Source organism: Pundamilia nyererei, unplaced genomic scaffold (assembly GCF_000239375.1).
Source record: "Pundamilia nyererei isolate P.nyererei 1_Seehausen unplaced genomic scaffold, PunNye1.0 scaffold00115, whole genome shotgun sequence".
NCBI classification, from domain to species: Eukaryota; Metazoa; Chordata; class Actinopteri; order Cichliformes; family Cichlidae; genus Pundamilia; species Pundamilia nyererei.
Window position 1 is genome coordinate 577,644 of NW_005187516.1, and position 22,774 is coordinate 600,417.

The following is a 22,774-nucleotide window of genomic DNA, read 5'->3' on the forward strand; positions in this document are numbered from 1 at the left end:
AATGTGCTTGCAGTTTAAATGTTACTCTTGCTCCTCTACCATTGCTCCCCAACAATTTGGGAATTTCATTTTGCCGGGAAACAGCAGGATATTATTTACACATGCTCAAAGAGAGGTTTAAATTTAAAGACTCATCTTACCTCTTTATTGGAACTACAAGCATATTGCTCGTGGTGCAGGAGCTGAAGTTGAAGTCCTTCACAGTGTTTGACCTAAAGGTTTGTTATAGCTGTGGCATAGAGAAGGAAATGTCGGACATCAAGAGAAACCTTTTTTGCCCAATGTTTGACGACAGCAAATAAAACCAAGGTCAAGAAAGAAGTTGCAGTAGTAGGAGCACTGCTAGGAAAGCCTTTTGAAAAATCTTTCTCTATTTCTTTACAGCCCCTCAGCTAGATTTAAGCTCCCAGGACAACTCTAAATGCTATATCTAATTTGAAACATCAGTGCCAACATGGGAGCCAGCTTTGAAACAGTCGTGGCAGTGTAACAGCACCACAGATCGCAGCTGAGGGCTTTTAGCCAGTGATTTATTAGACTGTAGCACAGGTCCAGCTGAGGAAATTGAATGGCTCTGCCCTCTGCCTGTATCCGACTCTCTTGCAATACTAGCAGCTTAGGTGCTACGAGTGGAGAGTACTTTTTAAAAATTGTATTTTATGTGTGTGTGTGTGTATCTGTGTCAAGAGTTCATGTTTTACGTTACACTTTAAACAAAGTTGATGAGAATTTTTTGGATGGTAACAGTGAAAAGCTCTCGGCTGTTGGTGAAAGTTTTCTTCTTCTTGCTTAAACAGGCCTTTTTTCCTGACTCGTGTTTTTTTGATTTCCAATTCTCAGCACGCCTGACATGTTTATCAGCCCGTGGCCTTGCTGGCGTGTAACTTTCCATCGTAAACAGGTTTGCGAGGTAAAAGGTTTAACCTCCCTGAGCTTGTAGTGTTCGGCAATCAACATCCATTTCACTGCTCTGTGATGGAAAACCTGAAGGAGAGATTAGACTGTTTTTGGAGATCAGCAGATTGAGGGAGGGGGAGGAAGAACGCGGAGGGAGAGGCAGTGCAATGAATAAAAGTCAAGAAAATGGGGAAAGTGTAGATAATTAGTGGAGGATATCTGGAAGGAGAGCATGCACTATAGAGAACTGCACAGGAATAATGTAAGAAATGATGAGACTGATCTCTGATGAGGGGAATAATTGCAGGGATTATGATAACTCTACCAATTTCATGACAGAAATCAAGTTCTGCTGCAGACTATATATGGCTTTAACTATTTTTCTAACATCCTGTCTTGATTCTTTTCTGCTCTGTCTGTGCTTCTCTGTCTGAGCAGCCAGGAAAACATGTGCCCCAGCAGAGTTTGCTTGTTTGAATGGGCAGTGTGTCCCAGGACGCTGGCGCTGTGACGGGGAACCAGAGTGTCCGGATGGGTCCGATGAGGCAGAGGAGACTTGCAGTAAGTGACATCATTCAGCTGATCACATTACTTGTAGTATAAAGCACTTTGAATTCAAGAACCAGACCATTTAGCATTCACCATCAAGATCAATTTGAAATTTGGTTTCAACTTAGTTTTATAGCACAGCTGGTGTCATGGTCACTTTATGAACGTTGTACACACCAAGTCAAGCCAAGTTTAGTCAATTAATGCACAGAACTAGAGGTTGTTTCACAGTGGTAGTGTTCTAAAAGGCTAATAAATGCATCCAAACAGCCTGGAAGGAAGGTGCCAGACTGTCAAAGTTTTGTCAGAGGGCCACCATCACCCTGTCACTAAGAGTGTGTGTACAATCTTTCATACAGACACAAAAAAGAGATAAAGAAAGTCAAGTTCTGACTATATGTTTTTGTAAAATTCTACCATCAGTGGACTGATTTGTCTAAATTTACGTCGCAGTCAGTGGCCCGAAGGAAGCTTTTAGTTCTTTGGAGTTCCTGGGAGGAAGAAATAGTTCTGGATACTTTGGGTGTAGTTTGTGTTTGTGCCATATTGGACTTTAATTATGTCAATGCGAAAATTCCATCAAAACTACAAAAACCAGTTCAGTGTTTTTAATATTAACTTAAACTTCTCTCGCAACTTGTAACGTCAGTCAGACTCATTGGCACTGTGCAAAAAAGAAGGCGTGGCTAGCAAAGTATATTGCTAGTGGGGTTTTGGGGGTATTTTGTGTGCTGCGTTTAGATCACACCTTCTTCTTTGTGGTGTTGCCTCCTGTTAAACCTGTACTCAAGTTTTTAATTTCCTTCGTTATCATGGCTGTGATGGCAGTTAAGTTATCCCCCCTGCCTCCACTCGCCCACGCACTTCAGTATTCAGCAGTGTCTGATGCTGAGTGCAATAAAGGCCTTGATTCATTTTCTGCCAAGCTGTTAGAACCTGGGACATCTGGCTGGCTCACTTGTAGACCCTGCCAGTCACACTCTCCCACACACAGATACTGACAGCGTAAGGTGAGTTGACTCGATATCCAAGCAGGGACTCAAGTGTGGGAGGCTTGAGCCCGTTAATTGTTTTCCGTCTTTGACTGATAATTTTCTCTTTCTCCCCTTGCTGCTTGAGACTCTCTTGGGGTCAAACATCAGACAAAGCACAGAAATAACCTCACTCATACATAAGAAGCTCTTAAGAAGAGGTAGAGAATAAATGCACAACGGAATATAGCTTCAAAAATCTGTTCATTGGGCAAATGATATCCTCAGTAATATTACATTAATAATAAAACTGTATTAGAGTTTAAACATTATAGAATCAGCACATAATATGTTTATATGTATGATTATGATCAAAATGATAATAACGATTATATTGAGATCACAGTTATTTGTCACAATTAATCATTGATTTGAGTTTATTTGAACTTTCATGTAAACATAACACATTCACATTCATTTTAAGTTTGTGTTAGATCTTTGCATTAAAAAGTGGTCCCTCTTTTTTACCTACATAAAGTGCAGGTCTTAGAAGAACAATAAAAATATATATAAATTAGCATAAAATAAATCAATGGGGAACTGTGTTCACTTTTACATTGTGGTACGTGCCAGTTAATGAAAAGTTCTTTTATTAAATAAGGTGTTTATTCATGTGGCCTAAGTACATCTCCTACAAGCTACATATAAAAAATTTCTCTTTCATTGTACCTGCATGATAGATGTGAATAAAACAAAGTCCTCAACAGCCCTCGTTTTGCATACAGTATTGCCACTTTGGAGAAATAACCGAGCGAGGGGATAATCTTTCCTCCAAGTAAGGTGACTATTTTCCTGAAACCTCAGTTACTTACTGTATTCATTGAACATATTTTTGGGGAGTGCACTGATGATTTCACTTTGTCTTTATGAGCTGGTTGGATTATTTAAACATCTGAGTTGGTGTTGACCAATTCACGTTGGCAAACATTGTGTTTTCTTTCGTGGCCTTCATGCATTCAATTTTGTGGTTCGTTTTTCCATGAGGGGTTTAAAGGTTCTATAAGTAAGATTTGTTTCATCACACTTCTGTGTTTGCTGTAATCTGAGCTTCATTATTCAAGGTTTTGAGCAGAGGCGAGCAAACTGCAGCAGCAGTTTTCATGATCATGAGCTCAGTATCAGTTGTTCTACTGTAACATATCAGGGTCATTCAGTGTATTTTATAATGCTAGTGTTGGCTAATGATGTTAGATGGATTTTTTCTTTTTGTTGCGTTCTAGTGTACAAAAACTTTGTGGATATAAATAAGCTTTTATTTTTCTTGAAATTGTACATTTTCTCATTTTAAAGATCTGATGTTTTCTGTCTTCTACCATGAATAAAATATGGGCTTATGAGATTTGCAAATGGTTTAGTTTTTATTTACATTTCACAAGTGTCCCGAGTTTATTAGAATGGGGGTTGTATATATACAATGCCTTTAATAACAATGTTCTGAGCTTTCAGACATACTGGGGCAGGCTGGTATTGGTTCAAGCTGATAATGATGTGATGTCTGAGGGTGTTACTTTGATTCTACCCACCTTTATCAAGCATTATGTCTTTAAACTCTGCCTTAAATTTACAGTGGGATGGTGTTAAAGTGAATCCAAATGAGTGTGGAATAAATGAAAGAAAAAGCCAAAGGAATCTTTCAGAGGACGTTCATTCTAGTTTTGTTACATTTCTCTTTGGCTGTGAGTCGGTTTGATGAATAATGAAGCAGCCTAGCAGAGCATCTAATGTCACTTGCTGAAAAGTTGAATGCGAGGAGGGAGGCACGAAGGGATCTCTGATGGATAACAAGTTTATATTGGAAATCCAATTAAAGATAAATGAAGGAAGGATTCATCTCTTGGCTGCAGAATAAAGAGATAAGGATCTGGGTTGAGAAGAAAGCCATTTATATGGAAATCCCATATGGATTCAGATGATGTAATGGAAAAAAAAATCAGCTGTTGCATTTTTTTTGCTTTTCTCTACAAACAAAAACCTGTTCCAAAAAAAAAGAGGTTATTTCTTTGTAATATATTATTTTGCCAGTCTAGACTGATACTTCATGTGCAGGAAGAGGGAAACATCCTTCTTCCTGCATTTCAGGTCGTGCTTACCCTGCAGCCCGCAGCCCTGCTGATTATATGTTCAGAAGAGAAGCGTCAGATCAGGCCTACATCCTGAACAGAAGGATTGCTAATGAGAGCCTCTTCATCACAGCTGTTTTTCTGCTTGAGTAAATCCAGCTGTGTCATTATCACTCTGAAAACGGAACGAAGAAAGACTCAAGGATGGACATTGTTCAAAAATGCACGGAGCATCTTAACCAACAGCAAACAACCCGCTCTTGAGTGGCTGCCGTATCAGGTGTCACATTAACCTTGTTTCACTGGTAAAGTACTTATCTGTGCCATTCACTTGATACAGTTACAACCCTATAATGAGAAATTTACATCAGTTGGCAAAAAAACCAATGAAAAAAACAGTCAGCGTGGTTTTTTTTCCTGAATAGGGTAAAGATGAAAAAACAAACTCATCACATCCGTGTTTTGATCAACATTCCTTTTCCATGCTATACTTTGAAATCAGAAGCGTCACATGTATCAGTCAATTAGGCTGCGCTAAAGTCTAACAACAAACAGAAGCTTGCAATTTCACACAGACTGCATTCAATCTTCGATGTGACAGAGATATACAATTTACCATTATATAAACAGCAGAGAGCAGTCACAGCATTGCAGTTTTTACACAGTTTCCTTACACATAGCACGGCATACAGCTTAAAACATCATGCTTCGGTTATTCTCTTGCCTGATGAGTCAGGAGTTATACTCACAGAAAGCCTTCGTCTTGTTTTTCATTCAGATCTCCTATATGTTCTGTTTCAGTTTCATGTGCTCACAGATGTACAGTCAACTTTGCAGATGTACATAACTAAGACATTTTTTCATCGGTGCTGCGGACATCTGTGCCAGAATCATTCTGGCTCACTGACTGGATTCCCAATTACACGCTGGAGTAGCGTTTACACTGCTGTATTAAGAATTCAAATTCGGGCCACACGGAGTTAGTTACTTGCAAGCCCTGAAAAATGAATCATGACTCTTTGGAGGAGCATGTGAAGCATCAGGGCTCACAGTTTTTGCATTAGATTAATGTGTAGTCAAAATGGAAGTTGGCCACTGCAGCCAGATGTGCAGCTGCTTCTCTGCTTCCTCACCAGTGCAGTATACATTTTATGCACTCTCAGCCACCAGAGACACTTTTTTAGGATATAAGGGGAGGAAGGAAATGCTTGCTTCTTGGTGCTTTCTGGCAATATTGCTGAGATCAACTTGATTCTGCATGTCTGTTTGTCCTCTCTGCTTTTAAATTTCTGAAAACTGATTCACAGTGTTTCCTCTTCCTTTGGGATTCTTTGAATATGAGGTGACAGAACCTTGAAATGCTGCGTATTTAACAGTGTGGATTGTTCAGACAAAACTCTCCCCTTTAAATCCACAATATTGTGTTCTTAATTTAGTATTCTGAGTGGATTATAGATATTTTTCTGAAGGAAGTTTTGATGAAAACTTTCTTCTACAAACCACTTTGTAGATATTGAGCTTTTTCTGTGGGAGTTAATAACAGTGCATGGCTTATTTATTGACTTTATAGTAGGGAAACTGGAATTACTTATACTGCGTGCTATTAATCGAATCATTTAAATTGCCTTGTATCATTAGTTATGAAGAAAAAGTACTTGCTGGTAGATTTACTTTAGGCTGTTTAGAAAGGACTTCATAAATGCTGAGTATGTACGTATTTGTGTGTTGTTTTGCTCTGTTGATCCCTTTGTCTTTTTTATACTTTGTTAGCGATTTGCCAGTTTTAAAAGTGGGTTTGTTGTCATAGCTGCTTCATTTGCAAGCTGCTGTGAGGTTTAACTCTTAACAGAGTCTGATAATTCCAGGATTTAAAGAATTATATTTTTATCCATGTTGCAGTTACTTTCTGTATTACACAGTCCCAAGACTTAATAAGAGGAAACAGTTGCACTTCACCTTAGTTAGACTCAAACAGTTGTGGTTTGACTGGATGCTTATCATGAGCATGTGTGCAAGTAATCCCTATGAGCAGAAAGCTTAGGTTTTAGGTTTATCAAGGATATCCGTAACATGGTCGTGTCAGGCACACAGCTCTCGCTGTGAGCACAGCAGCCTCACTCACCTGCTGTGTAAACCTTCTGTTTACAAGGAACAACCAGTCAGAAGAAGTCGGCTTAAGCCATTTTAGCTGCTTAAAGGGAGAGAAGCAAAATGACCATTTTTTAGACATTGGATGAACTAAGGCTGCACCAAGTTCCAGCATCGTGGTTTATTTGTAAATGCAAGAATATAATTTTAGAACTGAAACGAGCTCAGTAGTTCTACTCTATTTTTCTTTAGTGAGTCAAAATGAAAAGAGAAAGGTCTATCACAGTTTCCCAAAATCTCACTAAGTCACAGTTTAAGTCCTTGAGAAATATGAACAAGGTGAAGATGTGCAATATTGGCAGTAATCCCATTTGAAGGACAAATATACCAAGTTTATAAATCCACTCATGTAGTTTTGTTTTTTTTTTTTTTTAAATCTGGCTTGCTGTAAATGGTCTTTCGTACGTGCTAGCTCTATGATGGCATTCAAACTAGTTCACTCTCTACCCACCATCCACTATCTGCTGGGATTTGACACCAAAATATTAAAATACCAAAAATAAAATAAAGTACCAATATTTATTATTATTTAATTTTACCGTATTATTCTGGCTTTATTTAACTGATGAGGTAACAGTCAGGGAGCACAGCAGCACTTAATATAAAGCAATAGTGCATGCCACAGCTCATTACTTGCTAATGTACGTTACTGAAAATAACAGTTTCCCATCTTGTAGTCGGCCAGAAGCAAGCATGTTCTCTGCTGTACCAAATCTATAATTCAAGTTCACACGGCCATGCTAACCCAGTTTAATGAAGCAGTGAATCTGAGAATGACTCACGGTATCTGAGCTTTTTTTGCTGTCTTTTTTAGCTCTGAGCCAGAATGACTGCGTTATCTTCCTCACCATCAGAGCCCCCAACACTGACATACACAGGTGCTAATGCCTGAGACCTCACCTGAAGCACATAGAGCCGAATGGATGCACACATCAAAGCCTTTTTAGCACTGACATTTGGAGTAGAGGGCTAGAAACAGGCTTCTGAAAAATCTCTACATTTTGAATGATGATTTCTAGGGTTCAATTGGAACACGTTACAAACAGCAACCATCTATATTAGGTAGACATGCTTTCACAATAAGCTGAGTGCATATTTACAAAGCTGTCATGAGCTGGCTGCAGGATGAATCGATGCTATACATTATCTGCTATCATATATGCAAAAGAGACATCCGTGTATACAAATGTGCTACAAATGATTACTTGCATGGCACGCTGTTGTGTAATGTAACATTATGATGGTGCAGTTCAGTATATCAAATCAGGTGAATACATTTTCAGTCCTTTTTTTTTATCACAGTATCGTTCCCACTGACAGCTGACAAATTGAAGAGCTTCTGCACTTTCTCCATTCGAAGCCAAGTTTCAGGTAAAAAGCTGTCAGTAATAACAAGGTCAGTTATGACGATCAAAAGGAAATATAAAGCTATTACACCATTGAAGGGTTGAAGTGAACGCAGCCTTTGGGTCTTGTAAAAGGTGATAAATTCTAAACGCATCTTCTGCCAAGATGACACAGTGCAGACAAAACCTCATTTTTCACTCAGATGGTAAACAACAGTCTGATTCTCAGCTTATCTGTGAGTAATTGGCTTTTATTAAGTTGCCTCTTTTACAAGCAAAAAAAAAAATCTCATTACGCGTCTTTATAAAATCGCTAATCTGTAGCTGTCACAATGAGCAGTGAGGTACCACTGCTTTGTTGTAGTGAAGTCTGGTTTCTTTGTTTGGATTTGGGAGGAGTGGAGCTCACGCTTCATTAAAGAGTCATCAGTTAAGAGGACAGGACAGCTCGCCCTCCGCTTGGTGGATTCACATTCTGCTCGACACTGTGCTCTGCCTGCCTGTTCTCCTTCATCTCCTTCCACTTACTTTGTATGGATGGCTTTGATTTAGCTTCAGGATAAAAATCTGAAAGGTCATGCAGCAGTTTGTCTCTCCCTTCTTCCTTATATACAGTGTCTTGCTCTGTGCACAGCTCCCTTCTTATAGATTCTTTCATGCTCTGACGCTTTCGTCTCTCTCTACTTTTTTGCTGCTCTCTGCTAACTTTTAAAAAACATTTTCAAAAATGTTCTCTGTCTGACTGACATTCGTCCAGCTCCCTCATACAGGATGTTATTTCCTCTGCCAAAAATTCCACCTTGTCTGCTTTTTCATCTTTTCATGTTTCATGTATTTCTTTATGATCCAGCCTTTCGCTCTTTCACTTTACTCCGCTATAATTGTTTCAGTGATCAGTACTTGACAGGTGGCTGTGAAAAGAAACACATACAGTGTGTGATTCATTAAACATATCACAGAACATAATGATTGAATGAAAAGCTTTGCACAGCTCATACACCTTCAGACTTCTTGCACAGCAGAGCTGTGAGGTAGAAGAGGCCATATCTGATTACTCCTTTTATTTTTTACTTATTCCAGTCTAATAGCATGGCTTTATCTAGGATATTTTTTAGTTTATTACATGTCTGTGTTGCTGCGTAACAAAGTAAGCTTTTTTTATCCACTTTCCTCACACTGCACTGTCTGTGGACTGAAAAACAATTGCAGGTAAATGTCATTGCTCCACTCTTTAGAAACAGCCTAAAAATACTGGACTGCAAACTTTTTTTCTCCATCTGGGGTGAGGACCTTGCTGTGTCAGCCATCCTCCCTGCTCACTCTCCCCGCCACCAACTGTCAGGAGAGAGCGGCAAATGTTGAGACCCGCCTGTCATCACATTAAAAAATAATATCAACAAAAATATCAGCATTTTTACAAATAAAATAGATGAATACGTGACGCACCATGGTCATTTCTGTATTTTCAGAGGGAAGGAATCTGTAAGAATAAACAAATAGTTTTAAATGCTGACATTATATTGTAAGAAATGATCAAGAAAGCTTCTGGCGGTAACTCAGTGTAATCTTCTGTGTAGTTGACAAAGAACACACACATCAATTATCGTTAACGATCCTTACAGGTCCTGTCTCCATGTCTGGGATAATAGATCATTCTGAGTAATTAATGAAGTGACTATTGTTGTTTATATACAAATGAGCACAACTCACCTCGGAGACGATCATTCACTTTACTGTAAATTGAGGCTGCTGGTGTGTAATAAACTCAGAGGGAAAACTGTTGGAGCCAATAAATTAAAGTTCAGCTCCTGCTGAAGTTGGACGTGTTGCAATAACTGAGATAATGAAACCCTGCAGACTGCAATGAGGAGGAGTTCCTCATTCTGGAGTTCCCAGAATAGCTTCAAACATGGCTAGACGAGGATCAGCATATTGACACTAGTTGTGACACCTTATTGTTATTTGTAATTTATATAGTTCAATGTTCACTCAGTTTAAAATGTAGTGTCCAGTGTTAGGTAGTCTGCTCCTTTTGCCCCAAAAGATTTAGCTGCAGGGAATATGTAGCTTCCAAAGTTTGATTCATGTGACCTTTATTGCATTTCTTCCTGTTGAAGTCACAGTGGCCAAACTGCATAATAATATTTATTATTTAAAGACCATTTTTTAGAGATCCTTGTAAGTAAATTTGTGTTTCTGATAACCCGTATTGCTGTGACTTTGAAGTGTTCAACACAATACAGGGTGACTGAATACAATTATAACTGCTTTATATTTCATTTGTGTTGCTGAAATGATAGTGATACTGGCACTGCAATACATATACTGTACTAAAAAAACGACTAACATGCAATTGTCATAGTTAAAATCTTCTGATTATTGGATTCGTAGGACAGCATAGTGGTTGCGGTAGTTAGCACTGTTGCTTCAAAGCAGGAAGGTCCTGGGTTGTAGTCCCCCGTCTGGCAGCGGCCTTTCTGTGTGAAGTTTGCATGTTCCAGCGGTGTCTGTGTGGGCTCTCTCCAGGTACTTCTTCCCACAGTTCAAAGACATGCAGGTAGTGGGGTTAGGTTAACTGGTGATTCTAAATTGCCCATCTATGTGAGTTTAAATGTGAATGGTTGTCTGTCTATGTGTTAGCACTGTGACAGACTAGGGACATGTCCAGGGTATACCCTGCCTCTAACCCTATGACAGCTGGGATAGACTTCAACCTTGAATTAGATAAGCAGAAGGAAATGGATGGATGAATGTTTTGCACATGTATTAACTCTGTATATTTTTATATATTTTATTTATTGTTGACTCTATTTAATTTGTAAAATATGTGTATACACGTAGAAAAACATTTAGTATACACATCCAGAAATTCTTCCAGAAACTGTCCAAGCTGGGGCTCAAACCGCCAACCTTCCGATTACAAGGCGAAATCCCAACTCTTGAGCCACGATCGCCCCATTAAATAAAAAGAATTCAATTTGATCATAAAGGCGGCTTTCTGACTATACGAGATTAACTATATGGACCTGGTTTGAAAATCTTGGGAGACTTTCTCACTTTCTGGTTCAATTACCCACAATGCAATTCACACCTAACATTGCTGGTGACAGCACCAGAGATTCTTTTTAGCTTCTTAAATTGGTATTCGTTAAGGATGTTGTTCTCACTTATCACACCACACAGGATCCTGTTATACCATTGTTTGTCAGTTTGTGTACAGCAAGAATATAAATACCAACTATGATGTGTAGCTGGAAAATTACACCTTGTATTGCTAATGGAGTTGACAGAATATGTGGAAAGAATTATGCTTAATTGAATTAAAATACAATTAGCTAAAAAGGTAATGAGGATAAATAGTTTACTTAAAAAAGTGGATAAACAGTTAAAACAGCTTCTGTCACACTATGTCCAGCAACTAAAGCACAGTTGTACCAATATCTGTGTGAATCTAATTTATAGTACTAAATAAGACGACCGAATATCAACCGCAAATTTTTCTGAACACGTTTAATGAGTGAAGCTGATGCAGGGTAACATCATATCGTACCCTGTGTCAAAAAGGCTTTTAATTGGCATTTTAAATATAATAAAAACACTCAAAAAGATCGATAATTTGCACGCGCATCTGATTTCTTTCTGGAAGGCTTAAGGCTGCACTGTAAGCAAACATGTATAATTAACAACATGCTTCATATTAAACGCACTGTAATCTGGATCAAACCGACCCTGTGCCAACTAGAGCAGATTGGCAGGAAAAGGAGGAGGGGCTGGGTTGAGCTTTTGCTTTATAGCCAGCCGTGCATTTGCTATATTTCATGATCTTCCTACATGTTTCTTGAGAGGCAGCCCACGCAGTAAAATCAATTGGCCAGGGTGGTGGAGTTTTGGATAATTTTTTTAAGAGCATTGTGGGGGTGATAAAAATCAAGTCCAGCTGTGTCTCCTAGTAGTTGTTGTTGTTGCCTTTATGGACCATAAAACTACAGTAATCTCCCTATCTCTTTTATCTCTGCCCACAGGCAAACAGACGTGCCCTCCAGAGAAATTTGACTGTGGGGGATCAACTAACAAGTGTGTCTCGTTGTCATGGAGATGTGATGGGGAGAAAGACTGCGAGAATGGCGCTGACGAGGAGGACTGTGCGTCTGGTGAGTTTATCCGAGTCAGTTCACTTACCATAATGAAATAAATACCCCGATCAGATGGTTTTACTTCCGCGTTTGTAGAGGACATTTTGGTCCAGATTTCACCAGTGATGGATGTGCAGAAGCGAATGACTCGACAAGCAGCCGAATAATGAGAACCCAGATTCCCGTTTTGTATTTCATAGGGTTTTATCTTTTCTGATCTCACTTATCATCCAAAGGCATGTGACATTAAAGCGCAGTGGGGAACACTTGTTATAATTAGATGGATTTGAAGTGAGTTTTGAATTAAAGCCAGCTGCACTTGACTACCGTTCCCTTTGATGTGGAATGATCTTTGGTGTGAAACCATCAGATATTCGCAGCTTTCCGGTGATCTTTGGACGTTTCTGTCCTTTCCAAACCTCAAGTCTTCAGTCTTTCCACTGCAGGGCCCTCACAACCTTAAAAAATGACATCACCTCATGCCCAGCCAATCAGGCAACTCAATCGTGCGACTACCCCCACCCCCAGTCCCCTGCAGGGACTATCCTTGCCCTACTTCTGAGGAGCCATGAAGAATTGGCTTCTTCTCCTTCTTTCTCTCTCCTCTGCCTCTTCACGTCAAGAAGAAATGATTGAGGCAGCAGAGCCGTGGGGGGGTGTGATGTTTAGACTTTGAAGATGGCACGTGGTAGCAAATGCGCAGAGGGAGAGAAATAAGCCATCTCCTTATTATCCTATATTAATGACGATGTTCCTCTTTTTCTGGCATCTTTAACTCCTCGGTTGTTTGGGTGTGTGTGGGTGTTGAGATCGCGTCTGCCTGGCATATAAGCCATTCATGTTTATTTGTTAAGAACACAGCCAATTTTGAGTTTTTATTTGGAAAGGAAGCCTTATCAATCTGGCAGAAAATTAATGCATAAATAGAAACTGTTGCATATGTATTAATACTCAGCTCCTTATGGCTTTGACTTATTCTTCAATGATCAGCTTGTGAGTAGCTTGTTATGGACTCAAGGTTTCAAAGAGGCCCCACACACTCACTGCAGAGCAAGTGGTAGTGATTCCATCGACTTTAGATCTAATGCCTTCTTAGATGGCTTTTCATAGCACTGTCCATTGAGGCCCGGTCTAGCCTGGGCTAATCCTTCTTTCATTCTAATGTCTGTATTGATGTGGCAGTCTTAAGCCTCTCAGTAGTGACACGAGGGCAGGCAGCAGGCTGTCGCCCACCCAGGCAGAGGCCAGAATACCTCTAGAGGGAAACTCCTCTCAGTATGACCACTTAGAATAAGCTCTCTCCAGTACAAGCAGAGCACAGTGCTAGATAGCATCACAAATTAGGCCTATTAAATGCTGCTCGGGCCAGTTTATCTGATGATTGGGCCCAATGCCAACCTGAAAGATGATGTTTAAATCAAGGACACGAGGCTTTTAAATGTAACCTTGCAGCTGATCTGCTCTAGAGGTACTATCCATTGATTTTGCAGTGTTATGTCTTTAGTCCATCTCAGTGAGCTGCACAGTGATTCCAGTGTTGGGCTATACCTGATTGATGTGGAGTAACAACACTAATAGTAGTGTGATGTTCACAAAACAGTTTAACACATTCACCTTTGAGGTTTGCTTGGCAGTTTTCATTAGTAAATAGTGTTTATCCTACTCTTATTACTGCAGGGATTCTCAATAAGGGATATTTACTTTTTTCTTAAAGTACTGCTTTACATTACTCAACTACTCCTGTGAGAAAACAGTTCATTAGATTACGTATTGCATACTTTCACATTACTCCATAACAAGACTGAAATGCATTGTTACATATTTACAAGTTAACAATAGAAGTTTTTATTGACAACACCACAAATCCCTGTACCTAGCCTAATGAGAGCGTACATACCAGCTTTCTCTTGGTATTTAGATTTGAACACAAAGCCAACAACAAAAACCAGCCCAAAGAGACTTCAAAACGATCTCCACCGTGATTCTACTGTAGAAACAGAAAAGGAGGATTCAAGCCTGACGGCTCATCACTGCCTTTCTTACCTGTTAAAGAGCTTTGGCTGCTGGGCTGCTGTAAGAATAGACTGAGCTTTAATGTCACTCTGGATTCTTCACTAGCTTTGTGTTAGCATGCTGTTTGTGTAGATGTCTGTGAAGAGCTGAAATTGTGTTTGTAGCATAATGCAGTTGTTTATCTAGCGCAGTTTACACTTTACCATCATTACCATCATCAAAAAAAATAAAATGCAATAAAAGTAAAAGTAATGTTCTCATCTCCACTCCACAAAAGATTATGTGGAGTGGAGGACAACTGATATCAGTTGTCCTCCAACTGATATCAAAACAACAAAGTCAAAACAATTTGGATGTAAAATAGATGTTTTTTGTTTTTTTTACATATAGATTTTAATAATCACTGTATGTGTGATAACGTTCATACAAAATTTTATTCAGATTGGCCAGTTTGTTAAGGAAGAAGTATTCATAAAGACGTATATACATAAATACGCTATGACCATGATAATAAAGACAATAGAACATGCATAATATTGGAATATTAATACAGAAGATCAAGATCGTTTGGTTTGTTTTACAGTTTTAGTTTTTTGTATTAAATCTGTGTCAGTCAAGACCTACTTTTTCATGACCTTTCAAAGATTTAAAAGTAAAAGTTTTTAATCAGCACTATGTATTTTCAGTTACATTTTGCTCCCAACAGCTCAGCTAGCAGGGCTGCAAATATATTTCTAAATCTCTCAGTGCACATGCGATAATTGGATATTTTAAACGATAAATTGAAGATTTGAAACCCCTTCAGCACCACTGAGCATCCAAAGTTAAACAGATTCACCAAGTGCACACAAATTCTGCTACCATCACTGATCATATAAGACTTTCGGAGCCGATTAAGCGGATTCTGAACAAAACCAAAATGTGTTTAGGTGCTGCTTTAGAGCTGTTCTTACACTGTTTGAGTGCCCAAAAATCCCCTTTCACCAGGTCCAGGATCTTCATTTCTCATAATTAGTTATTATTAATCTCTGGCTCTCTTCCACTGCTTGTCACCAGGCAGATAACTCGCCCTCACTGACCCTGGTTTGCTGGAGGTTTCTTCCTGTTAATAGAGAGATCTTCCTTCCCATTGTCGCCAAGTGCTTGCTCATCAGGGGTCGTCTGATTGTTGGCGTCTGATTGAATTGAATTGGATCGAATTTAATCAATTGCTGTTAGTTTATTGAGTTCATCTATTTTGCGCGACAACCACAGGGGCTAAGCCACATAGCCTGCTAAACTTACCTAGCTAAGCACCTGATGTGAAGCTTACTTAACCTGACTCTTAACGGTTTACGTTTAAAGGCTCTGGTTTCTGTTTAGACTGCATTATTATTGAATTATTGACATGAACCTACATGGACTAACTGGTGAATCATTTAATAGAAACTTAGTGAGCTGGGATACTGCAGCCCTGTCTGGACCCCACTGGGAGAAAATTAAAAATAGCTCATTCTAGTACTCACATATCAACTCATATTAACTTCACTGCACTTGTAGCATCCTATTTGGTTGTCCAAAAGGTTCACAAAGAAAGTATTAATCACATGGAGCTGCATCTAATAGTGTGATCAAATATCTGAAACGCAGAGAGCATGTGAGGTTTGTCTTGTGCCACACTATGACTCGGAAAATAGATGCTTTGAGGGGCAAACTCACATTTGATTGGATATTCTGTGTAAGTTGTGAGAAATACTTTCGACACAAACTTCCATTTTGTGATTGTTATGTTATACTTTTGAGCATGCTCACAAGGAACATGCTTCTTCTTTTCCAACTCTTGTATTTACTGAGCTATAAGCAGGCAAATTGTACCTCCAAAACAGACTAAACTGGAACCTCCTCAGTCAGCTCCCGCACGTTCCGCTATTAGTAGAAATTTACAAAGTGCATAGCGTGCCGCTGACTGGAAAAAGTAAATCTTGCAGAGGCATCCTACTAATTGAGTCATCCACATGCTGAATTATGTATTAAGTAGAATCTAGCCCTCACCAGAGAAAGCTTTCCCTGATCAACATTACATTAAGCAGTAACTCTGGAGAGGCTCCGCAAGAAAGCTGGACTGTAGCCTCAACTCTCAGCATGTGAAGATTTATGTGCATTTACTCCCCAAGCATTTTTCTGAGCATGTCTGTCAACTGGGATCTACTGCAAGGCACTGGAACCAGTCTGGAGTTCTGTGTTTTCATCTTCTGTGTGTTTGCAGTTGTGCTAAATGTCAGCTTGGGTAGCCTGCCTGGTGCATGAATATGATTTTTTTTTATTTTACAGTTATCTTTCCGCTTGATGTCTTTATTTAAATTCAACATTTCTTGGACAGTATGAAGCAAACAGACAAATCCTGCATTCCTCACAGCCGTCTCACTGTCCCTGGAGTGAAACTGAACTGGGTAAAACTGAGATAAAGCCTTCACAAAAGACCATTTAACACATCTAAAGGGGCTTGTACTGACAAAGTTTCTTCACAATTACGTTCTGCTAATCGGAATCTAGACAGGTTTTCAATTTGGCCAAACGGCGGCTATTTTGTCTCGTATCAGTGCTCATTGTGTGTCTCTTTTGTCCTCACCTATTGGCCCTCAGTCAACCTACGTTTTCAGGCAGTAACGATAACACGGACACTTTGACTCCCATCTTGTACCCTATATCATGTCCTGATTGTTTCTCCGGATGAGAGGGTTGCCCCATCGTTGTTAAAACTGTGGTTGTTCAGTTATTATGTGTGTGGCATTACAGGAAAGGGCAGTCACTGAGATATTTCCCTGGTGAGCCACTGTGACCCATGTGAACTAGCCAGCAGTGTGAGTTTGTGTATGTGTGTGTCTTTGAGTCACCTTGCTGCAGTGAACCTTAATTCTCTAAGCAGAGCTGACAGGTTTGAGTCATCTCTTAAGTTTAAAGTTATGAATATCTATGAGAAAGCTAAGAGGACATTAAGCTGTATAGAAAGTGATGGACACGGTCACAGGTATTTGTGTGTCAACAGATAAAAATATATAAAGCTTTTGCATGCTAACATAAAACCTGGAAGACTTTATTCTCATTTCTTTTCTTATTTTTTCCCTTTTTTCCCTCTTTTCCTACACTCAAAATAATTTCCTTACCTTTCACACTTCATTTCACCTTTTTCCTCCAACACACTCAGACTCATCTCACACACACTTACACGCATGCACACACACACACACACACACATGCGGTCCACACTTATCAGTTGTAATGCTAACGTGAGTAGAGCGACCAGTCATTTCTTCCCACTACATCTGAGCCGTTGGTTGCCGCTGGCAACAATCTCCCATCATCAAAGCTGCCAGAAGAAGTTAAGTGGGTTATGCTGCCAGCCTCTGACTACCAGAATGGTAGTCATAGGAAAGCTTCTCCCAGCAAAGGAATTAAAAAGTAGTGGTAGCATGTAGCTGAGTGCCACCAGTATAGTATAAAGTCCTCAGTGACTTGATGACTCCGAAACAATAAAAAATAAAAACAAAAAATCTCAGTCTGATAGAACAGGATACGTTTAGACCTCAAAGGGTTCAGGGACATTTCACCCCCAAATCAAACGTGTATATATATTTTGTCTCTGGCCTGTAGTGCTGTTTATCCATCTAAATTGTTTTGGTGTGAGTTTGTACACTTTTGGAGATACAGTCTGTAAATGTGTTTGCTTTCCCTTCAATGTAATAGAGCAAAATCAAACATGCTTTGTAGTGCTAAAGTGAGGTAAACATATCTGCATCACTCAGCAGTGATGCCTCTTTCAAGAAGCGTCTGACCCGGGTGCTTAAAAAAGAGAGCAATTTCACTGAAATGCACCCAAAACGCTGCCACTGTTCATCTATGCGTAACAAGAACCTCGTGTTTGTGTCAAGTAAACAAAAAAGGCTAGTGTGCTCCCACTGCTGGTTCCAAGCCTAGCTAAATGGGAGGGTTGCATCATAGAGGGAGTCTGGTATAAAACTCTATGCCAAGCCAATATTTTATTGTTAGCCTCATCAATGCCTCAATATTCTAATTAGGAGAACAAAACAATTCAACTTGCAAAAAAGCTGAGATAAAGCTCCTTGAAGTGAATGCAGTTAATATTGTATACCTGGAGGCACCACTTTGACAGCATTGTCAAAGGACAGTTCTATTTACAGTTGGAACCAATGTAGCAGAGCAGGTCATCCACCAATCTGGATCCATCCCTGGCTGCCCCAGTCCACCTGCCAAAGTATCGTTGGGCAAGATATTAAACTCTGAAATGTCCTGACACCCGATGGATCTATTTGGTGTATTGATCCTGTTTGTGTGTGTGTGTAGAAAGCATTTTGAGTGCTATAGTTGAGTAGAAATGTGCTATAAGTACTAGTTGTACTTGGCCTGTCATTTAAATGACCTTACCATGAGATGTATAACCAAACAAAATGCTGCAAATTCATTTTTTAATGATCTTTTCTGCTTTTACTTGTATAAAAAGAAAATCGTATAATAAATCTTACTAAACATCCACTGGGTGAAGTGCTTGTTCCCTCTGTGATTTATTTATCATTTAAAACCCACTGCCTTGTACAACATCATCAGCAGATGGTCTGTGGGCTCAAAGTTGCTCAGAAATCTTGAAATTCTGTCCCAACTGGAATTCAACCAGGGCACTGATGTAAAGTGCTAATGGCCTTCCCCCTGTGTAATAACGCACTTGTTCATTGAATCTCTTTAATTATTTAGTGCCAAATTAGTATAGAGTGTGGGCAGAGGCATACCGAGGAAAGCAGACACATGAGAATCAGATGCAGAGTCTTTAATATTAATAACTATAAACCCTGTCGCTGAACTGAATCCATGACACTTATGTTCACATCAGTTGCTTTTTCCCAAGCTTCTGAGGCAGTCGTGTTCATATCAGTGAATTAATTAACAGTGATGTTAGCAGAGAAAAGAAGAGATAGTAATTGTAACATATGGTGTGATTACGTAGGATAGTAAGTAAGACACTATCTTGCATCCAGTGTTTTTGCTAGCTTAAAATGTGTTCACCCAGTTTAACTGAGAAGCAGTGGTTTCATGATGTTTCATGATGTATATTCAGATGTTTAATTTCTGCTCTTTTATGCTATAAGCTTCTTTTCATGCTGTTTTATTGCATTGTTTAACTGTTCAGCTGATCACTACCTTTCACAGCAGTGATACTTTTGATGCAGAAATGCTGCAGTTTAATCTGAAGCTATTTAAAAACGTCCCCCTGCTTTGATCAGTAATAGTTTAAAATAGCATGTATGCTTGATACTCAAAAAATACACGGTGTCTGCTGCAGGTCAGTGACAATATGCTACAGCTTTACAATTTGCTGATTCTGTGTAAAATGTAGCAAAACAGCAATCCTTTCCAGTAACCAGCTGCAGCAGCCAAAGGCACTGGCGTTAAAGCTGAACTCCCTGTGGTTTGTGTAAATATCAAATCCTTCCTCTCCCCGTGCTGGCCTCTGAGCACCTATGGGCGAACAGCGGGTTCCCTGGCTTTCTTCGCATCCAGAGTGCTTTCAGTTAGACATGACTAGATACAGAAAAAATACCCTGGAAAAGGTAGGAGAGAAAGCCTCTCACCATTTTCCTAATCACCGTTATCCTTCCCAGCTTTCTCTTTGTCTCTGTTATGTTATTGACTTTTAGCCAGTCTGGGAAACTATTTCTGTGTCTGTGCCCATCTGCTTGAAATGACTTTAAGCCAATAAGTCTTCAGTCTTACTTGCTCTCAATGCTCTGCAGCTCTAGCAAGACCTGAAACTTTTATATTTACTTATTTGACTAAAAGTGTACAGTTCTCTGGTTATGAAAGTATTGCATTTTAGTGTAGTTTTATGTTGTGTGAAGGCAGTCTGCAAAAGATTAAAAGCAACGGCCTTCAAAAAGATTCCTCAGATTTTCTTTTCAGCAGCTAGAGAAGACAAGGTAACGGTTTCTGCTGCACAAACTGCAATCTGATAATAAATGCTACACCGTCCCTGCTTCACTGTCATGAGAACCAAGCGTGCAGTCCCTCGTGTGAGTTTTGCTGTCTCTGTTGGTCCTCAGATGCTAAGGCCTGTCCCAGCGGTGAGTTCATGTGTGCCAACCGCAAATGTTTAGCCACCGTCTACGTGTGCGATGGTGATGATGACTGCGGCGATGGCAGCGATGAGCTGAAGTGCACCTCCCCTCTGACTTGTGGGCCCAACCACCTCCGCTGTAACACCTCCGAGTGCGTGCCGCTCATGTGGAGCTGTGACGGCGACCCTGACTGCTCCGACAGTTCAGACGAGGGGCCTGAGCGCTGCGGAGGTGATGGAGCCCCATACCTGCCCAACCGCAGAGCTAACTGCACCAGTGGGGAGTTTCGCTGTGCCAATGGCGAGTGTGTGCGACTGACCTGGAAGTGCGATGGAGATCCTGACTGCAAAGACAAATCTGATGAGTCAGACTGCCGTGAGTGTCTTGTTCTGCTTCCTTTCTTTCTATGTGTTTGCTTGTCTCCCAACAACTGTAATCTCCTACATATGTAACCTTTTTCTCTTTTTAATGTTGCAGTAGCTTATATATGTTCTCTGCTGCATATAACTATGTCGATTCAAGGCTGTCTTCTCAGCTTACAGTGATAACAGAAAACGTTGCACCGTCTGAAAGTCTTTTGGCACATATAAAATATGTAGCAAGGTTGAGAGAGATTACATGTAAGCGTGAAAGGAATAAGCTACGTATAACATCCCAGCTAGCATACAGAAATGCTTATGTGCGCCTTTGATGTTCACTGTTAAACCCACAATGCAATATACATTCATATTCATAGTTTGTTAATTACAGATAATTAAGGAGAAAAAAGAGCTACATCTATTGCAGAAATATAAGCATGCAAAATGGAAGCATATTTTGCGCTTATTCTCAGATGAGAAGTGACATAATAGTGCTGAATTCCAGATGAAAGTTGGAGATAGTGGCCGAACCCCTGGAGTGCAGAATCTGGTGGTGAAGCAGTTAGCAGATGGCTGATGGAGACATTAGTTGAGACACTGAGAACCCGGATGAGATCGAGCGCCAAGAGATGGGGAGAGTGAGAGATGAGAGTGAATTAAAAAACAGGGCCTAGCAGCTGATTGGCTTGGAGAACACATGCAGGAAGACCACTGGACAAGAGCAGCCACGTTAAATTTGATAATGTGAATGTCCCATGCTGTGTAACATAGAGGAATAGACACTCAAAGGGTCTAATTCAAAAAGTGTTCATGCAGAAATCTCTCTTTCAGAATCACATGTTTACATAAATAACGGCCACTTATAATCAGCCGTCGTCTTCAAAGCAACTTTGAAGACTGACTCCATCTTATTGCTGTCTTGCTGGATCAAGACAGTAATAAGATGGAGTCAATCTGCTATCAGTTTGTGATTGAATAGGGTCAAGTTGGCAATTACATACAATCTGTGTGGGATAAATTGCAAATCTGCTGCCGTCTGTTCCAGATCTGTTGTCATCTTATACACAGAAATTCACTTTAGCTACTTACATGTGTCAGTCTAGCCAGAAACTCATAGATTAGTGAATTCAGTAATTCTTATGTTTCTAGCGAGTTTTTCACAGATTTTTTAAATATTTGTGTTTTCTGGTTTTTTTTGACAAGTGCTCTAATAAAGCATTCAGCGCTGTACATACAGTTTTACATATTTTAATAAGCTGCCTGTTTCTCTACTAGTTTTCACCAATTCAAAGGCCAAAACAGAAGAAGAAACAAAGTTAATTTTGCACACAGTTGGGATTGTACCTCAGGCTTAAATACTTAGCATATCAAAACCGCATTCATTACAAATGCTTTCATCCTTGTTGGATGAAACTTGTATATCACTTACATGTCCCATTTATGCATGTCTTTTCAATAATTGTAGTAAGTTTCTTATCTTGGGACTGACAGTTTAGTCGGTCCTTGTCCTGCACCTGCTTCCTTCCTTTTCCATTAACCTTGATGTCAACCTTTTTCTGCTTTCTGTAGAAAAAGGAAACCTGGTGGTCATCAGGTCACTGGCTGTTTCACAGCTCATGCAGCATCCACCTCAGTTACTGCAGCCCAAATCTTACTTGTGTCCAGCTTTTGTCGCTTCTAAGTAAAGAAAATTGAAAGCAGTACTTTTTCTGTCTTCTTTCCCAAACATGATTGCTTCGCTTTATTTTCTCATGAAATTATTCTTTTTTTGCTTTAGGCTTTTGTACTTTCACAGCTTTAACTTCAGACGTTTCACTCCATGATACATCTCAATGTGCATTTGCTAGCTAATAAAGAAATAAGGGCATTCCAGTTTGCAGAAAACAGAAAGCACATACCGAGCAATTTTAAATGACTCTGACTCACTAACATACTCCTGCTGGTATAGTTAATGATGATGAATCCAGCGGTAATATTGAATGTGGACCTATCTGGGGTACACGGTAATAGCATTTCTACACCCACATTAGTGAATGAGACACAATCTGAGAGAGCGGTGAGGAACTCTAAAAACCCATTAAAACATAAAATAACTCAGAACAAGCATGATGTTTCCACTTCGGGAAATTGTAAT

The 22,774-nt window shown here is 39.7% G+C and overlaps 1 protein-coding gene across 2 annotated transcripts in view; it reads left to right on the forward strand.

The window, feature by feature from the left end:
• Positions 1-22,774, forward strand: part of LOC102202805 (low-density lipoprotein receptor-related protein 8) — an 80,733-nt gene that overhangs the window by 27,440 nt on the left and 30,519 nt on the right. For both annotated transcript variants that reach the window (XM_005741914.1, XM_005741915.1), the window contains exons 3-5: positions 1,336-1,458; positions 12,054-12,182; positions 20,267-20,656. In XM_005741914.1, coding sequence (XP_005741971.1) covers positions 1,336-1,458; positions 12,054-12,182; positions 20,267-20,656 — 642 coding nt within the window. The remainder of the gene's footprint in view (positions 1-1,335; positions 1,459-12,053; positions 12,183-20,266; positions 20,657-22,774) is intronic.